At 37.0% G+C, this 27,268-nt stretch overlaps 1 protein-coding gene across 1 annotated transcript in view; it reads left to right on the top strand.

Annotated features, from left to right (window-relative positions):
* The window catches only part of LOC138329356 (tRNA (guanine-N(7)-)-methyltransferase non-catalytic subunit wdr4-like), a 145,994-nt gene extending 119,635 nt beyond the window's left edge, over window positions 1-26,359 (top strand). Inside the window, 7 exon segments of the mRNA XM_069276284.1 lie at window positions 10,170-10,353; window positions 11,100-11,212; window positions 11,416-11,473; window positions 13,840-13,997; window positions 14,328-14,517; window positions 23,460-23,541; window positions 23,830-26,359. Coding sequence (XP_069132385.1) covers window positions 10,170-10,353; window positions 11,100-11,212; window positions 11,416-11,473; window positions 13,840-13,997; window positions 14,328-14,517; window positions 23,460-23,541; window positions 23,830-23,996 — 952 coding nt within the window. The 3' untranslated portion in view covers window positions 23,997-26,359.
* The last annotated feature ends 909 nt before the right edge of the window (window positions 26,360-27,268 follow it).

The following is a 27,268-nucleotide window of genomic DNA, read 5'->3' as shown; positions in this document are numbered from 1 at the left end:
GAATGTTAAACAATAAGTTATGTAAAACAGACTTCCAAAGTATTACCATAATGGTTTACATATATTTCTAAGTAACACTAATAATTATCCATATTATACATTAAGTAACAACTGATGGATTCCATAGTAACTGCTCTAATGGTTCGACCATATTTACATATTACCCTTCTACTGCTTTTAAACAATTAATGACTCATTAGGGCCCGGGTGCCCTATAGTAACCAGGTTGTCAATCTCTCTATCTGTCTGTCAATCCATCTGTCTGTTTTTCTTGTTACCACTATTTTTCAGAAAGTACTGAAAGGATCTGTCTAAAATTTCATAGGTAGGTTTCCCTAGAGTCCTAGTATATTGCGTATATTGTATTTTGGGACCGATCATTCTACAAGATGGCCGACAAGCGGCCATCTTGGATTTTGATTGTTAAAAATCATTACAAATTACTGAAGAGATCTGTCTTAAATTCCAAAGATAGGTTTCCCTGGGGCCCTAGTTGTGCATATTGCATTTTGGGACGGATTGTTCAATTTGATGGCTGACAGGCCCTAGTTGTGCATATTGCATTTTGGGACGGATTGTTCAATTTGATGGCTGACAGGCAGACATCTTTGATTTTGGTAGTTGAAAATTGTTACCTCTTCTTCTCACAAAGTAATAAAAGACTCTGTTTCAAATTTCATAGAGATAGGTTTTCTCTAGGACCCTAGTTGTACATGTGGCATTTTGGGAGTGTTCTATCAAGAAGATGGCCATCAGGCAGCCATTGGATTTTTATATTTTAAAGTTTAAAAAACAGACAAAAGATCCCTCTTTCCATTTTCAGACATAGATCATTCTTTGGTAGGCATCAAGATCCCTCTAGGATCTCTTGTGCTATACTGTCATCAGTCATTTTCTAATCGTAACGTTCATTGAGAGAGGCCCTTTCTGACATGTCAGTGTACTAATTAATTTTACTGTTAACTTTATATATTTACCAGTGAATGTTCACCTTAGTCCTGTACATGAGACAGTTACCATGGACTGACAATATGGCATTATCTTTGCTCTTGGTACTCTGGCTTTCATCCTCTTCCAGAACCTGTATGGTAGTGACATCCTTAAATAAATGTCTGTGACTGCTAACTCTAGTGGAGGTATTCCAACCTTTTGACAAAAGTGGAATTTTCATATCTGAAGATATTTCGGTGTCAAATAGAAAAGATATTAAAATGCAATCCATACAAGGTAAAAGGTTAGCATTTTATATCTTAATATGAAATATATAAGAAAATCAAACACTTAGAATGGAAATGAATGAATGGTAAACCAAATGGTTTACCCCTATAAATGTGTTATGATCACGAAGTGCTCACCCATATATACTTTTGTTACCTTTTCCTTATCTACCATATACCAAATGGTTTACCTGTATAACTGTGTTATGACCACTAGTTGCTCACCTATATATACTTTTGTTACCTTTTCTTTTGTTACCTTTTCCTTGTCTACCATATACCAAATGGTTTACGTGTATAACTGTGTTATGACCACTAGTTGCTCACCTATATATACTTTTGTTACCTTTTCCTTGTCTACCATATACCAAATGGTTTACCCGTATAACTGTGTTATGACCACTAGTTGCTCACCTATATATACTTTTGTTACCTTTTCCTTGTCTACCATATACCAGGAAACCATACTAGTGCAATAACTGTATTATGATAACCTTGAATATTGACACTAAATCAGTCTTTGTATAACACTGATATATCACGTCAGAACAAATACTGGATTATCAAAATAGGAATTCACAGAGACAATTATTTCTGCTCCAATCACAACAATATGGAATCCTTTGTGTGGAGAATTGCCAAAAGTAGGCATGCATTGGCAAGGGGTGAGGAGGAAGGGTTCCTTGTCTACCATATACCAAATGGTTTACCCGTATAACTGTGTTATGACCACTAGTTGCTCACCCATATATATACTTTTGTTACCTTTTCCTTGTCTACCATATACCAAATGGTTTACGTGTATAACTGTGTTATGACCACTAGTTGCTCACCCATATATACTTTTGTTACCTTTTCCTTGTCTACCATATACCAGGAAACCATACTAGTGCAATAACTGTATTATGATAACCTTGAATATTGACACTAAATCAGTCTTTGTATAACACTGATATATCACGTCAGAACAAATACTGGATTATCAAAATAGGAATTCACAGAGACAATTATTTCTGCTCCAATCACAACAATATGGAATCCTTTGTGTGGAGAATTGCCAAAAGTAGGCATGCATTGGCAAGGGGTGAGGAGGAAGGGAGTAGCAGACTAGCTTTTTATGGCGAGTGAACTCATACTGTAATTAGTTGGCTATTCTGGGCTCTCAACATCATTTGCTGGACGTAAGTATAACTAATGGCCGAGCACTGGTGCAAGGCAAAGCGCCTTCTTTGGTCACTATAACACTGTTTGTGTGTCCTTCGCCACGTCGTTTGGTGTAGTTGTAAGGCTGAGAGAAAGTGAGCTATGACGTCATGTCCCGACAGTGGGTGTGGCACGGCGTTGTTTAGTGTTCCTGGTTACATTCTACCTGTCTAGCCCTGCCCTTCTGGCCATAGGTTCATCCAGTGTGTCTTAAAGCAAATATGATATGATACGACTCGCCACTTTATTCTGAGTTGTTTCAGGTGTCTTTAGGTTGAATTTCATGTCTTAAAGCTCACATTTATAACTCAATAAACAAGCGTCGTAAGACAAATATTTAATATGTCAACTGACCTAGCAGAGGTTTGTGAGCTGTGACCGTAACTATGGACCTGTGACTGTAACTATGAACCTGTAATTGTAACTTTGGACCTGTAACTGTAACTATGGACCTGTGACTGTAATGATGCACCTGTGTCTGTAACGATGCACCTGTGATCGTAAACTATAGACTTGTGACCATAACTATGGATCTGTGACTGTAACTATGGACCTGTGTACGTTACCTACTGTGGTAGCTAATGTCTGTACACAAGGGCCAATAATAACTAAAACATAATCGTTCCTGACAATCTTGTGTCGCTTACAGACAATGGAAGCTGTGGACAGTCATTATTGATATAATGGTCCTGAGACACAACTGACAGGCCGTCTTTAGAGAAAACAGATTTTAGGATAAATATAGAGTCAAAAACATAAAAATCCTGTTAGACAAAAATATTTATTTTTCAGTACCTCTATAGACTACAGGTATGTAATATTGATTCATAAACATGTTCAACCGGAAATATCTATACTTCAACTGTATACATTTCCATGGTTTGTCACTTTTCCAATCTGATGTCACACAATAGATATCATAGAGCATAACTATTCTGTATATATATAGTGACAATCGTCAGACTCATACAGGCATAGTAAATGTTTTGTTTTCTAATTCCTTCAATTTTACTTGTAACAACCATTTTCATTGGCTTAAAAATTTACTTTATCAGCCCATAAAGGAATACAATGTCGTAGCCATTTGTAACGTTGTTCCTAATTGACTGAGACAATGGCTTATTGAAATTGGAATTCTGAAGAGATTGTCTTTAGTAAATTTAATTACAAGGATTGATTTGAATAGATGTTTTATGTTATGTAGATAGTACACAAAAATCTGAGTGTGGACATATTTTTAATGCGGTTTATTTAGAGTACACACATATTTTTGTGTTATATCTCATGACATAAAAATCAATTCAAGCTAAATTACCGTATTCGACCCAATAAGCTCCAGGGCGCTTAAGAAATTTATAAAAATGAAAAGGTGCTAATAAGTCAAAATTATTGCAAATTTATACCGTTTTATGAAGTTTTGGTCCTTATTTATGATTGGGCAATTGAAATTGAGGCCTCAAAAAGGGGGAGGGGCGCTTATAGGAACATGGGCGCTTATTGGGTCGAATATGGTAAACCTAAATTAAACAAAAAAAATTTGTGGATGGATGTTTATTTTTCTGATAAATATATATAAAAAAAAAATATATAAAAAAAACTGAAGAAGTTAATGATAAAGTTGATTTAGCTGCCTGTCCTATAAGCATTCTACCATTATGGGAGTATAATATCATCCATGAGATATCTTAAACAATGATCTAAAAGGTTCATACAAGTTTGCATGATAATTCTTTTTTTCATAAATAATCTACATTTTCATGTGAACTACACAAAACTTGCTTTGGGACAAAATAAATATTTTGAAAAAATAAAAATTAGTTTCTAACTTAGCAAAATTCGTCTGCATCTGGGAAAAAAGATGCTTATGGTAATAATCAGTACGGCTTGTGTATCGTTTTGATTATTTTGTCACTTGTGGGCTGAGGTCTCTTATTATTATACTTCACATGTATCTTCTTCTATGGTTTTAATTTTCTTTATTTGAACTTGACATGATTTCTTTTTTCCTAAAGTAGAGACTCAGAAGATGCGGTATATCATTACTTAAATTCAAGGATAACAGATATTTAGGTTGGGAATGTTAGATTAAAATGAATAAAAGAAATGATTGGGAAAACAAGGTTTAAGAAAGATTAAAGACAGAAATATCTCTTTGGTAATAAAACCTGAGTTTTCCTCTCTTCAACAACCTACATAATGTGACACTGTACCAGAACTGATGCTAGCAATACATGCTAGGGGAGGTAACTACAAAACCAGAGAAAACTCTGTATTGATATTTTGTACATGTGAAGAATTACGATCTTGTATATTAGTTACTGTCAGTCTCTTAAGGAGCTCTTTTTCAAAAAGAGAGAAGAAAAAATAGATTTAGTGAACATGAAATAATTGTAGATATATTTCACTTTCAAATGATTATAACTTACAATCTATGGAATTGGTTTGCTTAATTAATCCTACTGATTGCAATATGTAGATATGGTAGCAATTTACAATATATAAACATGTGACATACATCTTTTTAATTCATTCAGATCATAACTATTATACAATATAGCCTTTGTTATCACTATTGGATGATTTATCAATTAAACAGGGGATATATAAAAACAGTTTTTCGCAGTAGATAGACTGCATCTGAGGATTTGCTCACATTATCTAAGTTGTCATGGCAGGCAGATGTCAACAAAGACAGTTTGTCTTTCAGGAGAGATGGTCATTTTAGACAGGATTTCATAAAGACATACATATATAGCCCTGTACAACAGCTTATGTGATAATTTCTTAGAAAAGTGGCCTTTTTAGACAAATGATTGGTACGGAAAAGCTGTAATTGTATATAGGCTGTCACTATGCTCATATTGTCACTGTAAACAGAGGAACACTGAAGACAGATTGTCACAATAGAGAGATTGTAAATAAGGACATATTGTCAGTCAAGAGAGGTGGTCAATATAAACAGGCTGTCACTATTCATGCATTGTTATTGCAAATCATAATATGTAGCTAGACTGTCATTGTAAGCAGTTTTTCACATAAGACAGGTTACCACTTAATACACTGGTACTATTACAATCAGCTGATTAATTTCTATAAGGGGTTCACTGTAAGATAAGCTGCCATTCAAAAATTCACAGTAGAAAAGTTGTATTCCCTGAATGTTCGGTTTGATGAATGTAAATCTATCGTATACTTTGTTACATCACTCCAAATAATTATCAGGCTAAGCTGAACACATTTATGTAAAGAATTTATAGTACCTAGAAAGGGCGGAATTAATCGAGTAGTTTATTATTCAGAGACGTAAATTAGAAATCGGTAAAAAAAGTACATTGTAACAGCCGTTATAAAACAGCGAGCTGTTATCATGGGATGGGAGGTGTTTTTTCTTGTGTTATCGTCTGTTTGTCCCTCCGATGTAAGTCTCCACTAGGTGGCGTATCTGTCAATAATTGATTACTATTCAGGTGTTTAAACCTGGGGCACTAACACATTTCTTAAAGTTCATCTTCTACATCATTAGTTGTAGTGATGTGGTTACCATGGAAACAGATAGCTTCTTAGATAAAATGTTGTTGTAAAATTCAACATTCAACTGAAGTTTTCCTTGATGCATATGCATGGTATTTTGTCATAATTGAATGATGGTTTTGTCATATTATTTCAAATTGATTGATTAGATGATTGAAACATGTAGATACATAATTTTGATGATTCGTAAAACTAGTTTAATATCAAAAGTTCAGGTTAACATATGTTTAAATAAATTAATATTTCACTAATGCATTCAACAATTTCAAACGGATATTTAGAACTTCAGATATTAAAACAGTCTTGTTATCAAGGATGTCTGAAAAGGGTGGAATTTCAAAGGGTTCATCTAAAACATGGCTGACCAGTTTTGTCATCATGGCTTGGATTCAGATCGTATATCATGTGATCAAGTTTCCAAGATATTGTTTCTATGACAACATTTTTTCTATGCTAACTTTTTCATGTTAACAGAAATTTGTTGTTGTTGCAATGTCATTCGATGCCAGATAATTTACAATATAGTGTATTTTGCATTGGAGTACATATGAAAATAACCTAAAAAAGAGGGCTTTGTAATTGAAATTTGACGTCACTTTGTTTGAAATTTTTAAAAAAATTGCTACAAAGCTTGTGGTTACAAGATTATATAGCGTAGCATCGTGAGTAAATTGATGCAGGTTGCTGGCCCTGTTTTTGGGATTTGCTAGTTTGTGAGTGTTTCAAATGAATTTTGATAACAAAATTAGAGAACTTTATCTCATAATTGTGAACTGTGTCCCTCCGTAACAAAAGGATCTTCCCTCTCCAGGAAGAGCCAGCACAGTAGCAAATAAATTGTATAAATTCTGTAAGACGCTGAAGGTAACGTAATCAATTTATCATTCTACGAGATTTGGTGTGAGTGTAAACAGAAACATAGCATGGTCGTAGAAATGTTTGACGTGCATAAAACATTGTAGGGACCTAGATGATGGGATCTGTCCCCCCAATGTATAATCACCGAGAATGAATTTCTACGATCCCGCGGGAAGATGTTGATTTTCAATCATTAAATACAAATACCTTTTGTGCACCAATTTCTCATCAAGATGTGTGTGTCGGTAAAAACATCAGAATGAATGATGTTGGGTAATCTACTAACAGTGGAATGACATTCCTTCTAATCCCTCTTTCTATTAATCACACGTTTTTTACCCACCATTTTCTTTGACAGGGTGGCGTATCTGACGAGAGAGATAAGGCTAACTGTGATCACTTACTGGCTGGTTTGGTAGGCTGATAAATAAATAAATGTTTAATTTCAATTTTTTTACATGAAGAGAAATTATTTAATTCATTGAGGATTCTAAGAAATTCTCATTTTTGTCTAGGTTTAGTACCATTTCGTACCATATTAGGAACATGCAATTACTATGGAAACTGTTTATCACTCAACAACAAAGGTCAAGGTCATTGCAGACTAAAAGTGCAAGCTTATTTTTCTGTGTAATTAACTGAACTAGTATACATAATTAAAGACGTTAATTAAGCTACTTTACATTTCATTAAGTATACTATAGGTATAATTTCTCAAGAAAAGGTAATAATTAAAAAAAAAACTCAGAAAAAAGGGGTGATAGATGAATGAAGTTTTGATTAAATGTAATGAAGTAGCTATTTTTGCAGAAAGTTGTGTAATACTTACAGCATTAAACTGATGCACTTTTATTCTAAGGGTGTTTTTATTTCAGACATACTGTCAGGTATTTATTGTTGATTGTGACTATTTTACTTGGTTAAAAATGTTGTATATCATATTTATTTTATACAAAGTGAATTAACAGTTGAAATATTTGAGCATTTTCTTTCCAAATTTGAGATGCTGATTCTTGATTATGTTAATATCTCATTCCAATAGGGAGGATTTATATCATAGAAAGGGGGTTGGTTGGGAGAGGGGGGGTGATACAGTGTCACACGTATAACAGGAGAGGAGAAAATTTAGCGGCCAGACCGGGATTCGAACCCGGGACCGTCCAAACACTAGCCGAGTGCTCTACCGACTGAGCTACCTGGTCAGCGATGATCAATCTAGTCCAATCCCGCTACACTCCTCCCTCCTTTCTCGAAGTCTTCGCCCTCGAAGACATACGTAACCCTTTCAAACACCACCACCGGGGGTTATTTAGTTGGGAGCCAATTTTGTAACAGGAGAGGAGAAAATGCAGCGGCCAGACCGGGATTCGAACCTGGGACCATCCGAACACTAGCCGAGTGCTCTACCGACTGAGCTACCTGGTCACCGATGATCGATCCAGTCCAATCCCGCTACACATCCACTCCTATTATGTCCCATCCCCGTCCCATCTCTGTCCCTACACATCTTGTTCCCATTCACATAGAGGCTTAAAAGACATTTCTAGTTTCAAAACTTTTCCCAGACTTATCTTATCAACTGGGACATAAAGATGTCTGTGTAGGACTAAAACATTGTGCAGCACTTTGTACAAACTAGAGCAAACTATATAGTCCTGTTACAGAGATAAGGAACCTAAAGACTTACAGTAACCTTAAGTGGCTTTGATTATCGTCACAATGTCTTAGAAAACATTGGTGTACTTTTAACTCATGTAACCCTGAAATTTCATAATGGACTGGTCCAGACCTTGATTCAGAAGAGCCTAAATGTGTCTTCAGGGGTGAATGAGTTAAACTTAACATGAATATGAGTAAGTAGCACAGAAAACAAATCATCTCATCTTGGATTTTGCTGACTGTCAATATTCCCTAACATGGAATTGCTACAGCAAAGCATTATATAAGTTAGGGAAGGTTCCTTACTTAAAATTGTTTTCTGAACTGTTATGGTACTTTAGATACAGAAAAATATAAGTGTATTTCCATAATTTGAGGAATTTTGACAAAGCTGAGGCTATCAGGCATGTTTAAAATGTTGGTCAGAGTTGTAAAAGACCTTTGATTGTACTTACTTTTACACTAGCCATGCAAACAGTTATGTTGCATTACTTGATAATTTTTTCACTGCTTTAATTATCTCAGTGTTCATCAGAGCTTTAATGTCGTTCAATGCATAGATTTGGTTTGTCTAGTTTATAATCCTACTAACAGCCAGTATCATAAAAAGACAAGAGAGGTTTAAATGAAGGAAAGCCAGAGTAACTGGAAAAAATCCACAGACCTGTTGTCAGTACCTGGCAACTAACCCACATATGGGATTCAAACTTGGTACCTAAAGGTTGTTGAATGGTGGTACACTTTGTCACAGCAGCCATAAGTGATTCCATCACCTTTGTAACATGAAGCTAAGATTAGATGAGCAGTTGACAGGCCTCATGGACCTTTTGTTTTATTTAGTATCCAGGGTAAAAAAAGGACAAAAACTGGATGAAATGTACATGATAAGTTGATGTGCTGTCTATGTAAGTGTGTAGTGGATGAGGCTGTCTGCTAATCTATAATTGATGAAGGTTTAGTGTCAGACCAGCACTTTTAGGACTTGTTAGGGTCAAGCTGGGGTCAGCTTGTCTATAGTACAGTCGCCAGGTATGGACTTTACATCCAGTTCGTGGCCAGCAATCATACATATATTCAGGAAGGTTTTAATTTAGAAATTATATAAATTTGGTATATTCCTTATCCTAAAATGTCTTGGATATTTTATTTTTATTGCTGCGGAAATTTTTAAGTTTCATTATTTGACTTTGTCCAGTCCAACAGTTTGCTATTTCATTCATTAATACATGATGTAGCTAAAAAAAAAGATATATACCGGTAATGCATTTAAGACATTGTCCACCTTATTTGTACAAGTCTTGGATTACCTGGGAACTCTCTATGACAATTAAGGCACAGTGACAAAATGGTCTCTATAGCCAAGTGGTCTTTATTCATGGGTGAAAATGTGTGGATATTGGTCATTTTGGATCACATAAGAAGAGGTCTTATTAACCAGATGGTCTTTATATAGAGGTGGTCACAAAGACAGGTTTTTCTGTATTAAGAAAACATAGACAAGTTTTTCTCTCAAACTGCCACTAAGGTGAAGATGGTATCATTTTTAAAGGACACAAACAAACTTAACAAATAAAAGAAGAAACTTAAAATGTCCAAAAGACAAAGAAACAAACATAAAATATCATATTTAACAGAAACCCAAGAACAATATCACCTGTGTAAAGGCATATATTTCATTTTATTATCTTTTTTATATTTTAGAGAGCTCCCACGACGATGTACGTCGGTGACCTTCACCCAGGATGAACTCCATGTTCTCGTGGCGGACAAAACTGGGGACGTGTACCAATATAAAGTGATAGATGAGGATGGAGACTCCAAGTCTGAAGAGGAGAACAAAGGGGCACAACTCATGCTTGGGCATCTCTCGATGTTGCTTGATGTGGTAGGTTTTGTGTTAAACAGGTATTTTTCACTCTAAATGACTTCAGATTGATCTCCTCCATATTATTTGGTGAGATAGCCACCAGCTGTTACAGGAAAATCCTACTTGAAAATAACTGGCATTAAGTTTAAAACAAGAAAAGAAGTCTTTCATTTCTTTTTAATTGATCATCTCTGTCACCAAAACCTTTCACATTAGCTTTCATTCTTTTATTTCTTATTCGCTGTGTAGGTTCATCAAAGTTTTGGATAGAATTTGTAACTGTTGCATGCTCTAGAAGCAGGTTCTTGTTTTGAGGTGTGTTAGCATTATGTATCTGGAGGCTTTGGTATGTTTGTGTATGTATCTGGAGGCTGTGGTATGTTTGTGTATGTATCTGGAGGCTGTGGTATGTTTGTGTATGTATCTGGAGGCTGTGGTATGTTTGTGTATGTATCTGGAGGCTGTGGTATGTTTGTGTATGTATCTGGAGGCTGTGGTATGTTTGTGTATGTATCTGGAGGCTGTGGTATGGAGGCTGTGGTATGTTTGTGTATGTATCTGGAGGCTGTGGTATGTTTGTGTATGTATCTGGAGGCTGTGGTATATTTGTGTATGTATCTGGAGGCTGTGGTATGTTTGTGTATGTATTTGGAGGCTGTGGTATGTTTGTGTATGTATCTGGAGGCTGTGGTATGTTTGTCTCTCCTGGTAATGCTAAAGAAATTATAAGAATGATTTATAGTGCTGTCTTACTGGACTTGCAGGTATTGACCAAAGATGACCAGTACATTGTTACCTGTGATCGTGATGAGAAGATCAGAGTCAGTCATTATCCAAATGCTTACAATATCCATACTTTCTGTCTCGGACATAAAGGGTGAGTATTCTGTTGTAAACTTTACAATCATTTTCTGTTATAATAGTTTATATATTTACCATACTCTGCAGTGTTCTTTAAACTTGAAGAAGTTCGCTATAACTATTTTTACTCTAACTGATTTAAACTTACATGTAGCTAACTTATGCAAGTTTTTGTAATGCTTTTATAAAATTTTGAAAAGTTCCTCTGGTTAATTCCAGGTACGTTTCCAGTCTGGTGTATATCAAAGAAAACAACCTACTGATAAGTGGAGGAGGGGTAGGTATCATTAGCCTTGTTTTTGTCACAGAGGATTTGACTTGAAATTTGAATAAAACTTGAAGGCTCTAGGGTACGGATAGCTCAATCTAACAGACAACTAAGCTTAGAAAATATCCAAACTGTATGATAAACCACCTCCCATAGTCTAGTTCTCTGGAAAACCAACAATGGACTGGACTGTACTAAATATAGCCACAATAAGTAGACCTATCTTCTATATACATAGCATTTCAAAATGTCATTGGGGATTTTTTTTAGCAAGGGGTGAAAATGACCTTGAAAAAACTGCTGTCTGATTGACTGTAATTGAACTACCTGGGTATAGTGTTTTCTTAATTGATATCCCCATGATATATTTTTTTTTATAGATAAATGCGATATGTCATTCTCTGATTTATTCTGTAATTATACGCTTGTTAAATCTGAATATGACGATTGAGAGCTGGACTGTTGTGATGTAAATTTTCATTTATTCGTTAATTATCCGATGATACTGATTAGTAACTCGAGTTAGTCAACGTGTGTCTCTGTGGTTTTATAACCCTCCATTCTGTCTTTGTCATGTTAAACCACTACATAATCTAATAGAATGGTCAAATGATGGCTAATTCAGGGAATAATTGATCTTGACGTTGTGGCTGGTCTTTCTTTCTGAATGATATATCGCTTTGTATGTACCAGGTTAATGCAGTCTAGCTATGTAATAAAATCCGGCATTGTTCCAGGTTACTCATGTTCAGAAAAATACCTGGAAAAATTTCAAACTTACCGACCAGCCTAAATCAATTTGTTTTACAATGGCGGACCACTCAGGGTTGGGGTTTCAGTGAATTGTAACGGTTAACAGATGGACGGTCTTTGTTTTTCATTATCTATCTGACATACTCTGTCAGTTTTAATGGCTGCTCCTTGTTATCCTAGGAGTGTTTATTTCATACTACTGTAATTAAAAAGTCTACATTTAAGTGACAATTGGAGCTATTTACCATCAGCATCGCCCAAGTCCTCTGACTGTCAGTGCGTATTGTATACAAATTCTAAATTGGAAATCAATAAAAATAAATAGTGTTCATATTTTTATCTTAACCCACTGGAAAAGCTGTCACCAGATTTGTTTGTTTCTTTTTGCTGTTCATTTAGCGTATCCATGCTAATTACCAGCTGTCCGATTACGTGATGAATCGCAATCAATATGTCGCCAGATTCACAAATTACAGAGAAAAGAAACATGATCGCGAAATTTTACCTCTTTTTTTTCTGCTATTGATTTATCCGCCTTTTGTTTATTTGCACTTGTCATTAGCAAAGTTTTCTTTAGAAATAGGATATGTGAAATTGAGGAATTTTTCTATCATTAATTAATTCAAATGATCAATTCTTTGGAGTTGATTATTTTATGTCACACTTTTTGATTAATTGAATATTAATTAACAAGTGGCCACCAGCATACTCACTATTGGTGTGCTATTGTATGAAGATAAATTGTATGTAGAAAATGTCAATGGATTTTAGACACTGTTGACAATACCTATTCATGAAAGGTTCTCAAATAAAAAGAAGTTTTAATTAAGAGTTTAATTGATAGATATCTGAACATTTATTGTCCCATTTTCAAGGTATTGTTAAGTTAAAGACCTACTATTTTTCTGAATTAAAACACAAAATAAAAATTTCTTAAAAACAATAACAATATATGACAATATATATATCGATGGCCTAATTAAGATGAGGTTTCATGACACAATTTTCTGTGCAATGTTAAATATTAAGGTTCAATTTTCTGTTCTGCTGTCTTTCACAAAGCTGTATGGCAGTGATGCATGCAACTATGCATGGTAATAAGGACAGCGACAGAACACATAATACGACCCGAGTTATGAAAATTAACATTTAACATATATTTTAATTAGTGTAATTAATTAAGCTAATAATTTTTTTTTAACAATTTAATCTTAAAAATAAAAGCCATTTTGGTTTAGATATGAACCTTTCAAAAGCTATCATTACTTACATACATGTAGGTTTTTTTTGTTTTTGATGGAACTAAGTCAGAGTTCTGGGAGAAAACCCACACACTGTACAGCCAGTACATGGCCGTATATATAAGGGTGAGCTAGAAACTTGGAGGTAATGGACTAGTAGTAAAAAAATCTATCTGTATATTTTCTGCTACCACATATAGTCTCTTCAAATAGTGTAATCATTAAAATTTCACCTGTTTCCATTTTTTTTTTTTTATTTGAACAAGCACCCTAGAGGTAGTAAACTAGTGGTAAAAAGATCTATCTGCACATGCTACCATAGTTACTTAAAACATTGTAATCAATTATATTTCACCAAAGTTCCATTTTGTTTTTATTCAGGAGGGCGAGATCATGGTTTGGACATTGAATGGAGAGAAATGTACTGAGACTATGTGTGCCAATGAAAGTCAGAAATCCTCCCAGGATCATGGGGACTTCGGAGTGAAAACACTGGCCTATGATCAGCAAAACAGTGTACTAGCTGCTATTTGTTACAGGTAAAATCTACATATTTGTATAAATTCAACTTGTTAGATTTGGAAAATGTTGTATGAAATTAAATTCCTTCTATTCACTATTTCTTATCACTCTTTTCAGCAATCAATTTGACCCAAAGATCATAAACTTTGTGATATAACTCTATTTTCTTAAATTATAAAATTACATTTATGAGATATACTTTCACAAAATTACTTAAATCTCAAATTTATGACATGCAAGTAACCAGCAAATGAAAGTCGATTTGCAGTAACCTACACTTAAGAATGTGTACATAGGTAGTATATATGTATGTGTTTTTAATACCAGCTTTTTCATGGTTTTCACAGATGCAGTCGAGTATATGTGTACAAGCTTGAGTATTCTGAGTCAGGAGTTTCACTGACCAAGTCTGTTACCATAACAACAGATGAGGAACCATGGGATATTTGTTTTGACAATGAATATCAGCTGTGGGTCCTACAACCAAGGGCAGATAACTGTGTCAGGGTGTACCAGTGGAGTGACGATGATAATATGGTAGGTGGCGTTATGGATTTTTCATTGTCTTAGGTAATATGTGATTAATGAAACAATATTCACAGTAGTTGTGCTTTGATTTGATTCATTTAACTTCCTAGTAATAGCCAGGGTCATTTAAGGACATTTATGGAGGGTGGAGGAAATTCAAAGTACCTTGAGAAAAATCACTTACCAGCAATCAGTACATGTGCATGGCAACTGCCTCACATTGGGTTCGAACTCACAACCCAGAAGTTATTGTGGTAATATGACAGGCATCATGGTAGTTATGTTGGGATTGTGGTAATATGTCAGATATCATGGTAGTTATGTTGGGATTGTAGTAATATGTCAGGCATCATGGTAGTTATGTTGGGATTGTGGTAATATGTCAGGCATCATGGTAGTTATGTTGGGATTGTGGTAATATGTCAGGCATCATGGTAGTTATGTTGGGATTGTGGTAATATGTCAGGCATCATGGTAGTTATGTTGGGATTGTGGTAATATGTCAGGCATCATGGTAGTTATGTTGGGATTGTGGTAATATGTCAGGCATCATGGTAGTTATGTTGGGATTGTGGTAATATGTCAGACATCTTGGTAGTTATGTTGGGATTGTGGTAATATGTCAGGCATCATGGTAGTTATGTTGGGATTGTGGTAATATGTCAGGCATCATGGTAGTTATGTTGGGATTGTGGTAATATGTCAGGCATCATGGTAGTTATGTTGGGATTGTGGTAATATGTCAGGCATCATGGTAGTTATGTTGGGATTGTGGTAATATGTCAGGCATCATGGTAGTTATGTTGGGATTGTGGTAATATGTCAGGCATCATGGTAGTTATGTTGGGATTGTGGTAATATGTCAGGATCATGATGTAGTTATGTTGGGATTGTGGTAATATGTCAGGCATCATGGTAGTTATGTTGGGATTGTGGTAATATGTCAGATCTGGGTTAGGTCAGGCTCATGGTAGTTATGTTGGGATTGTGGTAATATGTCAGACATCATGGTAGTTATGTTGGGATTGTGGTAATATGTCAGGCATCATGGTAGTTATGTTGGGATTGTGGTAATATGTCAGGCATCATGGTAGTTATGTTGGGATTGTGGTAATATGTCAGGCATCATGGTAGTTATGTTGGGATTGTGGTAATATGTCAGGCATCATGGTAGTTATGTTGGGATTGTGGTAATATGTCAGGCATCATGGTAGTTATGTTGGGATTGTGGTAATATGTCAGGCATCATGGTAGTTATGTTGGGATTGTGGTAATATGTCAGGCATCATGGTAGTTATGTTGGGATTGTGGTAATATGTCAGGCATCATGGTAGTTATGTTGGGATTGTGGTAATATGTCAGGCATCATGGTAGTTATGTTGGGATTGTGGTAATATGTCAGGCATCATGGTAGTTATGTTGGGATTGTGGTAATATGTCAGGCATCATGGTAGTTATGTTGGGATTGTGGTAATATGTCAGGCATCATGGTAGTTATGTTGGGATTGTGGTAATATGTCAGGCATCATGGTAGTTATGTTGGGATTGTGGTAATATGTCAGGCATCATGGAAGTTATGTTGGGATTGTGGTAATATGTCAGACATCTTGGTAGTTATGTTGGGATTGTGGTAATATGTCAGGCATCATGGTAGTTATGTTGGGATTGTGGTAATATGTCAGGCATCATGGTAGTTATGTTGGGATTGTGGTAATATGTCAGGCATCATGGTAGTTATGTTGGGATTGTGGTAATATGTCAGGCATCATGGTAGTTATGTTGGGATTGTGGTAATATGTCAGGCATCATGGTAGTTATGTTGGGATTGTGGTAATATGTCAGGCATCATGGTAGTTATGTTGGGATTGTGGTAATATGTCAGATATCATGGTAGTTATGTTGGGATTGTGGTAATATGTCAGGCATCATGGTAGTTATGTTGGGATTGTGGTAATATGTCAGGCATCATGGTAGTTATGTTGGGATTGTGGTAATATGTCAGGCATCATGGTAGTTATGTTGGGATTGTGGTAATATGTCAGGCATCATGGTAGTTATGTTGGGATTGTGGTAATATGTCAGGCATCATGGTAGTTATGTTGGGATTGTGGTAATATGTCAGGCATCATGGTAGTTATGTTGGGATTGTGGTAATATGTCAGGCATCATGGTAGTTATGTTGGGATTGTGGTAATATGTCAGGCATCATGGTAGTTATGTTGGGATTGTGGTAATATGTCAGGCATCATGGTAGTTATGTTGGGATTGGGATAATGTAGTGGCATCATGTATTATGTTGGATTGTGGTAATAGTCAGGCACATGGTAGTTATGTTGGGATTGTGGTAATATGTCAGGCATCATGGTAGTTATGTTGGGATTGTGGTAATATGTCAGGCATCATGGTAGTTATGTTGGGATTGTGGTAATATGTCAGGCATCATGGTAGTTATGTTGGGATTGTGGTAATATGTCAGACATCATGGTAGTTATGTTGGGATTGTGGTAATATGTCAGGCATCATGGTAGTTATGTTGGGATTGTGGTAATATGTCAGGCACCATGGTAGTTATGTTGGGATTGTGGTAATATGTCAGGCATCATGGTAGTTATGTTGGGATTGTGGTAATATGTCAGGCATCATGTAGTTATGTTGGGATTGTGGTAATATGTCAGGCATCATGGTAGTTATGTTGGGATTGTGGTAATATGTCAGGCATCATGGTAGTTATGTTGGGATTGTGGTAATATGTCAGGCATCATGGTAGTTATGTTGGGATTGTGGTAATATGTCAGGCATCATGGTAGTTATGTTGGGATTGTGGTAATATGTCAGGCATCATGGTAGTTATGTTGGGATTGTGGTAATATGTCAGGCATCATGGTAGTTATGTTGGGATTGTGGTAATATGTCAGGCATCATAGTAGTTATGTTGGGATTGTGGTAATATGTCAGGCATCATGGTAGTTATGTTGGGATTGTGGTAATATGTCAGGCATCATGGTAGTTATGTTGGGATTGTGGTAATATGTCAGGCATCATGGTAGTTATGTTGGGATTGTGGTAATATGTCAGGCATCATGGTAGTTATGTTGGGATTGTGGTAATATGTCAGGCATCATGGTAGTTATGTTGGGATTGTGGTAATATGTCAGGCATCTTGGTAGTTATGTTGGGATTGTGGTAATATGTCAGGCATCATGGTAGTTATGTTGGGATTGTGGTAATATGTCAGGCATCATAGTAGTTATGTTTGGATTGTGGTAATATGTCAGGCACCATGGTAGTTATGTTGGGATTGTGGTAATATGTCAGGCACCATGGTAGTTATGTTGGGATTGTGGTAATATGTCAGGCATCATGGTAGTTATGTTGGGATTGTGGTAATATGTCAGGCATCATGGTAGTTATGTTGGGATTGTGGTAATATGTCAGGCATCATGGTAGTTATGTTGGGATTGTGGTAATATGTCAGGCATCATGGTAGTTATGTTGGGATTGTGGTAATATGTCAGGCATCATGGTAGTTATGTTGGGATTGTGGTAATATGTCAGGCATCATGGTAGTTATGTTGGCATTGTGGTAATATGTCAGGCATCATGGTAGTTATGTTGGGATTGTGGTAATATGTCAGGCATCATGGTAGTTATGTTGGGATTGTGGTAATATGTCAGGCATCATGGTAGTTATGTTGGGATTGTGGTAATATGTCAGGCATCATGGTAGTTATGTTGGGATTGTGGTAATATGTCAGGCATCATGGTAGTTATGTTGGGATTGTGGTAATATGTCCAGGCATCATGGTAGTTATGTTGGGATTGTGGTAATATGTCAGGCATCATGGTAGTTATGTTGGGATTGTGGTAATATGTCAGGCATCATGGTAGTTATGTTGGGATTGTGGTAATACGTCAGGCATCATGGTAGTTATGTTGGGATTGTGGTAATATGTCAGGCATCATGGTAGTTATGTTGGGATTGTGGTAATATGTCAGGCACCATGGTAGTTATGTTGGGATTGTGGTAATATGTCAGGCATCATGGTAGTTATGTTGGGATTGTGGTAATATGTCAGGCACCATGGTAGTTATGTTGGGATTGTGGTAATATGTCAGGCATCATGGTAGTTATGTTGGGATTGTGGTAATATGTCAGGCATCATGGTAGTTATGTTGGGATTGTGGTAATATGTCAGGCATCATGGTAAGTTATGTTGGGATTGTGGTAATATGTCAGGCATCATGGTAGTTATGTTGGGATTGTGGTAATATGTCAGGCATCATGGTAGTTATGTTGGGATTGTGGTAATATGTCAGGCATCATGGTAGTTATGTTGGGATTGTGGTAATATGTCAGGCATCATGGTAGTTATGTTGGGATTGTGGTAATATGTCAGGCATCTTGGTAGTTATGTTGGGATTGTGGTAATATGTCAGGCATCATGGTAGTTATGTTGGGATTGTGGTAATATGTCAGGCATCATGGTAGTTATGTTGGATTGTGGTAATATGTCAGGCATCATGGTAGTTATGTTGGGATTGTGGTAATATGTCAGGCATCATGGTAGTTATGTTGGGATTGTGGTAATATGTCAGGCATCATGGTAGTTATGTTGGGATTGTGGTAATATGTTGGGGTGTATATGTCAGGCATCATGGTAGTTATGTTGGGATTGTGGTAATATGTCAGGCATCATGGTAGTTATGTTGGGATTGTGGTAATATGTCAGGCATCATGGTAGTTATGTTGGGATTGTGGTAATATGTCAGGCACATGGTAGTTATGTTGGGATTGTGGTAATATGTTCAGGCATCATGGTAGTTATGTTGGGATTGTGGTAATATGTCAGGCATCATGGTAGTTATGTTGGGATTGTGGTAATATGTCAGGCATCATGGTAGTTATGTTGGGATTGTGGTAATATGTCAGGCATCATGGTAGTTATGTTGGGATTGTGGTAATATGTCCAGGCATCATGGTAGTTATGTTGGGATTGTGTGGTAATATGTCAGGCATCATGGTAGTTATGTTGGGATTGTGGTAATATGTCAGGCATCATGGTAGTTATGTTGGGATTGTGGTAATATGTCAGGCATCATGGTAGTTATGTTGGGATTGTGGTAATATGTCAGGCATCATGGTGTTATGTTGATTGTGGTAATAGTTAGTGTTGTTGGGATTGTGGTAATATGTCAGGCATCATGGTAGTTATGTTGGGATTGTGGTAATATGTCAGGGTAGTTATGTTGGGATTGTGGTAATATGTCAGGCATCATGGTAGTTATGTTGGGATTGTGGTAATACGTCAGGCATCATGGTAGTTATGTTGGGATTGTGGTAATATGTCAGGCATCATGGTAGTTATGTTGGGATTGTGGTAATATGTCAGGCATCATGGTAGTTATGTTGGGATTGTGGTAATATGTCAGGCATCATGGTAGTTATGTTGGGATTGTGGTAATAGTAGTGTCAGGCATAGGCATGGTAGTTATGTTGGGATTGTGGTAATATGTCAGGCATCATGGTAGTTATGTTGGGATTGTGGTAATATGTCAGGCATCATGGTAGTTATGTTGGATTGTGGTAATATGTCAGATATCATGGTAGTTATGTTGGGATTGTGGTAATACTCAGGCATCATGGTAGTTATGTTGGGATTGTGGTAATATGTCAGGCATCATGGTAGTTATGTTGGGATTGTGGTAATATGTCAGGCATCATGGTAGTTATGTTGGGATTGTGGTAATATGTCAGGCATCATGGTAGTTATGTTGGGATTGTGGTAATATGTCAGGCATCATGGTAGTTATGTTGGGATTGTGGTAATACGTCAGGCATCATGGTAGTTATGTTGGGATTGTGGTAATATGTCAGATATCATGGTAGTTATGTTGGATTGTGGTAATATGTCAGCATCATGGTAGTTATGTTGGATTGTGGTAATATGTCAGGCATCATGGTAGTTATGTTGGGATTGTGGTAATATGTCAGGCATCATGGTAGTTATGTTGGGATTGTGGTAATATGTCAGGCATCATGGTAGTTATGTTGGGATTGTGGTAATACGTCAGGCATCATGGTAGTTATGTTGGGATTGTGGTAATATGTCAGCATCATGGTAGTTATGTTGGGATTGTGGTAATATGTCAGGCATCATGGTAGTTATGTTGGGATTGTGGTAATATGTCAGGCATCATGGTAGTTATGTTGGATTGTGGTAATAGTCAGGCATCATATAGTTATGTTGGGATTGTGGTAATATGTCAGGCATCATGGTAGTTATGTTGGGATTGTGGTAATATGTCAGGCATCATGGTAGTTATGTTGGGATTGTGGTAATATGTCAGGCATCATGGTAGTTATGTTGGGATTGTGGTAATATGTCAGGCATCATGGTAGTTATGTTGGGATTGTGGTAATATGTCAGGCATCATGGTAGTTATGTTGGGATTGTGGTAATATGTCAGGCATCATGGTAGTTATGTTGGGATTGTGGTAATATGTCAGGCACATGGTAGTTATGTTGGGATTGTAGTAATATGTCAGGCATCATGGTAGTTATGTTGGGATTGTGGTAATATGTCAGGCATCATGGTAGTTATGTTGGGATTGTGGTAATATTCAGGCACATGGTAGTTATGTTGGGATTGTGGTAATATGTCAGGCATCATGGTAGTTATGTTGGGATTGTGGTAATATGTCAGGCATCATGGTAGTTATGTTGGGATTGTGGTAATATATGTCAGGCATCATGGTAGTTATGTTGGGATTGTGGTAATATGTCAGGCATCATGGTAGTTATGTTGGGATTGTGGTAATATGTCAGGCATCATGGTAGTTATGTTGGGATTGTGGTAATATGTCAGGCATCATGGTAGTTATGTTGGGATTGTGGTAATATGTCAGGCATCATGGTAGTTATGTTGGGATTGTGGTAATATGTCAGGCATCATGGTAGTTATGTTGGGATTGTGGTAATATGTCAGGCATCATGGTAGTTATGTTGGGATTGTGGTAATATGTCAGGCATCATGGTAGTTATGTTGGGATTGTGGTAATATGTCAGGCATCATGGTAGTTATGTTGGGATTGTGGTAATATGTCAGGCATCATGGTAGTTATGTTGGGATTGTGGTAATATGTCAGGCATCATGGTAGTTATGTTGGGATTGTGGTAATATGTCAGGCATCATGGTAGTTATGTTGGGATTGTGGTAATATGTCAGGCATCATGGTAGTTATGTTGGGATTGTGGTAATATGTCAGGCATCATGGTAGTTATGTTGGGATTGTGGTAATATGTCAGGCATCATGGTAGTTATGTTGGGATTGTGTGTAATATGTCAGGCATCATGGTAGTTATGTTGGGATTGTGGTAATATGTCAGGCATCATGGTAGTTATGTTGGGATTGTGGTAATATGTCAGGCATCATGGTAGTTATGTTGGGATTGTGGTAATACGTCAGGCACCATGGTAGTTATGTTGGGATTGTGGTAATATGTCAGGCATCATGGTAGTTATGTTGGGATTGTGGTAATATGTCAGGCATCATGGTAGTTATGTTGGGATTGTGGTAATATGTCAGATATCATGGTAGTTATGTTGGGATTGTGGTAATATGTCAGATATCATGGTAGTTATGTTGGGATTGTGGTAATATGTCAGACATCATGGTAGTTATGTTGGGATTGTGGTATATGTCAGGCATCATGGTAGTTATGTTGGGATTGTGGTAATCAGGCATCATGGTAGTTATGTTGGGATTGTGGTAATATGTCAGATATCATGGTAGTTATGTTGGGATTGTGGTAATATGTCAGATATCATGGTAGTTATGTTGGGATTGTGGTAATATGTCAGGCATCATGGTAGTTATGTTGGGATTGTGGTAATATGTCAGAATCATGGTAGTTATGTTGGGATTGTGGTGCAGGCATATGGTAGTAATGTTGGGATTGTGGTAATATGTCAGGCATCATGGTAGTTATGTTGGGATTGTGGTAATATGTCAGACATCTTGGTAGTTGTGTTGGGATTGTGGTAATATGTCAGGCATCATGGTAGTTATGTTGGCATTGTGGTAATATGTCAGCTGGAGGTAATGCTTCAAGCCAAGCCAAGATGTCTACATTTTATCATAAGTCCTCCAGATTTTTCTCACAATGGTCATATTATGCCCCCATCATATGTATGAGGGATAATATACATAGTGTTTGTAACCCATTCATGTGCGCTGTTCCATTCCAATATCATACAGAGGCAGGGAGCTTATATCTTACAGATAGTTTTAGTTCAGGTATAAATTAATAATAAAATATTGAAATCAGCTATTTGTTTCGACATTAATGGAGTTTAATTAAGAAATGCAAAATATCTCTCAAAATTGTCCATTTCATGCTGCCTGTTCAGTATCTAGTATTCATTCATGATTGACCTCCATGACATGAAATTTTTCTGTAATATAAGGTACGCAAAGTCAATATATATTATGTACGACACAATATATCCGAAAATTATCTATAAATGATGAGTTACAATTGATTGTGCACCAAAGTTTGGTGCTTCATTATGTTTTTAAAACACAGAAGAGTTCCAGAAAGTAGTCATGGACATATCACCTCCATTGTACCATGGAAACTACAAATCAATATTTCAGAATGAACTGTTACCACACATAGCTTTAAGGTTTTGAAATATCAATGCTAATTTACCTTATAAAACTTTGATGTAATTTATTTGTATGTGAAAAAATATAATTGGCATTCCAGTCTATTTTTGATGTGGTTATTTGGTTTTGTGTAATGATTTTGTGAAAGGTCTAAATTTGGCCCAGATAAGCTCCACTTAATTTTCTCATTTCATAATCACCCTTAGTGTTTATTGAGTCTATTATGGTAATCTATTTAAACCAGAGAGAAGTAAAAAAAAAATCATAAATCTATTTTTAGCTGAAGATGCTCGACTCTGAGAAAAGTTCCAGAGCTAGCTGTGTACAGAGAACTATCAACTCTAGTTGGGATTTCTTCAAAGGTGATTATACATTGCTGAACTATATAGTCTACAAATTTTACCTGTATAACACAAAACCTGTCAAAAATTAATATGGCATTAAAGGTTATATGTGATCATCAGAAGGTGTGAAAAAGTCAATGGTTATGCCTATATGCTAATAATTTGTATTTGTTTTCAGAGCACACCTTCATCTAATTTTGCTTTTCTGTTAAAGTTTGGTGTTTTCGAAGTAACTACATTGTTTTTGCAATTAATAACAAGTTTTTTCTGGCGTGGATAAGATTTTTTCATGGTTTGTTTTAACAGAGTCAGTAGGAGTCAGTGCCCACCTACCCGAGGGCTTGAGGAAGGTGAAAGTGGACAATATGAAGGACTATCTAGAGAAAAAACAGGAGCGGGTCAGTGGGATTAAACGGAAACCTGAACAGTCAGAGCCAACAGAATCTACGGAAAAATTTCAGAAGCAAAGCTGAAACCAAACGGTCTTAGCCGATAGAAACTACAGAAAAATGTCAGAAACAAAGCTGAAACTCGAATAGTCAGAGGCAACAGAAACTACAAAAAAATGTCAGAAGCAAATTTGAAGGCAAATTAGAGTGTGGAATGTACAATCAGATATCCATTTGTTGACCTATTGGTGACATAAGTCACACAAAACCTCTTATTAGAGTATTTTTTTTAAATCAGTTTCAACATGGATGCCTATAGCATGGTTGCTTACCTGAACTGGTATAGAGGATTTGAACTACATGAACCAATGGTGGGAATTCTACACTAAAAATGTCACATTTATTTTTAGCCGATTTTTATCGCCATTTCTTGGAATGTACTGAGGGCATTGTACATTTTGGGACTGATCGGTCAACAAGATGACATCCAGGCAGCCATCTTTAGTTGTGCATATTGCATTTTGGGACTGATCAGTCAACAAGATGGCCACCAGGCAGCCATCTTGGATTTTGATAGATAAAGTTTGTTACCACTATTTATTAGCTCACCTGGCCCGAAGGGCCGGTGAGCTTATGTCATGGCGCGGCGTCCGTCGTCCGTCGTCCGTCGTCCGTCTGTCCGTCAACATTTCCTTTAAATCGCTACTAGTCATAGAGTTCTGCATGGATTGTAACCAAATTTGGCCACAAGCATCCTTGGGGGAGGGGGAACAGAACTTGTATAAATTTTGGCTCTGACCCCCCGGGGGCAGGAGGGGCGGGGCCCAATAGGGGAAATAGAGGTAAATCCTATAAATCCCTACTTGTCCTAGAGTTCTGCATGGATTGTAACCAAATTTGGCCACAAACATCCTTGGGGGAAGGGGAACAGAACTTGTATAAATTTTGGCTCTGACCCCCCGGGGGCAGGAGGGGCGGGCCCCAATAGGGGAAATAGAGGTAAATCCTTTAAAACGCTACTTGTCCTAGAGTTCTGCATGGATTGTAACCAAAATTAGCCACAAACGTCCTTGGGGGAAGGGGAACAGAACTTGTATAAATTTTGGCTCTGATCCCCCAGGGGCAAGAGGGGCGGGGCCCAATAGGGGAAATAGAGATAAATCCTTTAAATCGCTACTAGTCATAGAGTTCTGAATGGAATGTAACCAAATTTGGCCACAAACATCCTTGGGGGAAGGGGAACAGAAATTGTATAAATTTTGGCTCTGGTCCCCCGGGGGCAGGAGGGGCGGGCCCAATAGGGGAAATAGAGGTAAATCCTTTAAATCGCTACTAGTCATAGAGTTCTGAATGCAATGTAACCAAATTTGGCCACAAACATCCTTGGGGGAAGGGGAACAGAACTTGTATGAATTTTGGCTCTGACCCCCCGGGGGCAGGAGGGGCGGGGCCCAATAGGGGAAATAGAGGTAAATCCTTTAAAACGCTACTTGTCCTAGAGTTCTGCATGGATTGTAACCAAAATTAGCCACAAACATCCTTGGGGGAATGGGAACAGAACTTGTATAAATTTTGGCTCTAATCCCCCAGGGGCAAGAGGGGCGGGGCCCAATAGGGGAAATAGAGATAAATCCTTTAAATCGCTACTAGTCATAGAGTTCTGAATGGAATGTAACCAAATTTGGCCACAAACATCCTTGGGGGAAGGGGAACAGAAATTGTATAAATTTTGGCTCTGGTCCCCCGGGGGCAGGAGGGGCGGGGCCCAATAGGGGAAATAGAGGTAAATCCTTTAAATCGCTACTAGTCATAGAGTTCTGAATGGAATGTAACCAAATTTGGCCACAAACATCCTTTGGGGAAGGGGAACAGAAATTGTATAAATTTTGGCTCTGGTCCCCCGGGGGCAGGAGGGGCGGGGCCCAATAGGGGAAATAGAGATAAATCCTTTAAATCGCTACTAGTCATAGAGTTCTGAATGGAATGTAACCAAATTTGGCCACAAACATCCTTGGGGGAAGGGGAACAGAAATTGTATAAATTTTGGCTCTGGTCCCCCGGGGGCAGGAGGGGCGGGCCCAATAGGGGAAATAGAGGTAAATCCTTTAAATCGCTACTAGTCATAGAGTTCTGCATGGAATGTAACCAAATTTGGCCACAAACATCCTTTTTGGAAGGGGAACAGAACTTGTATAAATTTTGGCTCTGGCTTCCAGGGGCAGAACAGGTGGGGTCCAATAGGGGAAATAGAGGTAAATCCTATAAATCGCTACTTGTCCTAGAGTTTTGCTTGGTTTGTGACCAAACTTGGCCATAAACATCCTTGGGGGAAGGGGAACAGAACTTGTATAAATTTTGGCTCTGACCCCCTGGGGGCAGGAGGGGTGGGGCCCAATAGGGGATTTAGAGGATAATATTATAATTCCTTCAGAAAAGAAACAATGAACCTGTATAAAGTTTGTTACCACTATTTATTAGAAATTACTGAAGGGATCTCTCTCAAATTAAATATGTATGTTCCCTTTGGGCCCTAGTTGTACCTATTGCATTTTGGGACTGATCGGTCAACAAGATGGCCGCCAGGCAGCCATCTTGGATTTTGATAGCTACAGTTTGTTATCGCTTTTTCTCAGAAAGCACTGAAGGGATCATTCTCAAATTTCATATGTAGGTTCCCCTTGGGCCCTTTGGTGGGCATCAAGATCCCTCTGGTATCTCTTGTCAATATAAAGACTCCTTAACTCATACACCCCTGTAATTATATAATGGGCTATTCAAATCTTTGATTTATAATATACTAAATGTATAGGTATTCAGGAGTGAATGAGTAGAGTAAAATTGGCATAAACTATTGTCTGGACTCTAACAACAAGTTGTTGATGAAGACATTTTTTTCTCTCTTTGTTTTTGTAGAAAAGTAAAAAAGAAATTGATTAATTAAAGATGTGGATTCACCTCTCTGAAAATAATAAGCAGTGGTGATTCATTTCAAGGTTTCAGAATACATCATGTTAGAGAAAAATCCAGCAAAAAGCTTTTAAAAGATGAGGTGTGGGTGAAAACTTAATTGATTAATATTTCACACCTGTGACAGGTAATAAAATACCCACAGCTGATAAGGAGATGTATTTAGGATTGTATTACAGTTGAAAAGGAAATTAAGTTAGGAGTTATATTTCAGGTGGAAAAAAATCTGACACAAGATGATGAGGTATATACTGAATGTCGAGAATAATAGACTTTACATTTCATTAAGGATATTTATGCTTGCTCCACATAAAACTCGAAGACAATATGAATTAAAATAGCCATTTTATAAAGATGACAATTTATTAATAAGAACCATCATATTATTG

Source organism: Argopecten irradians, chromosome 8, assembly GCF_041381155.1.
Source record: "Argopecten irradians isolate NY chromosome 8, Ai_NY, whole genome shotgun sequence".
Classification (NCBI taxonomy): Eukaryota; Metazoa; Mollusca; class Bivalvia; order Pectinida; family Pectinidae; genus Argopecten; species Argopecten irradians.
This window is presented reverse-complemented; position numbering and strand designations above follow the sequence as displayed.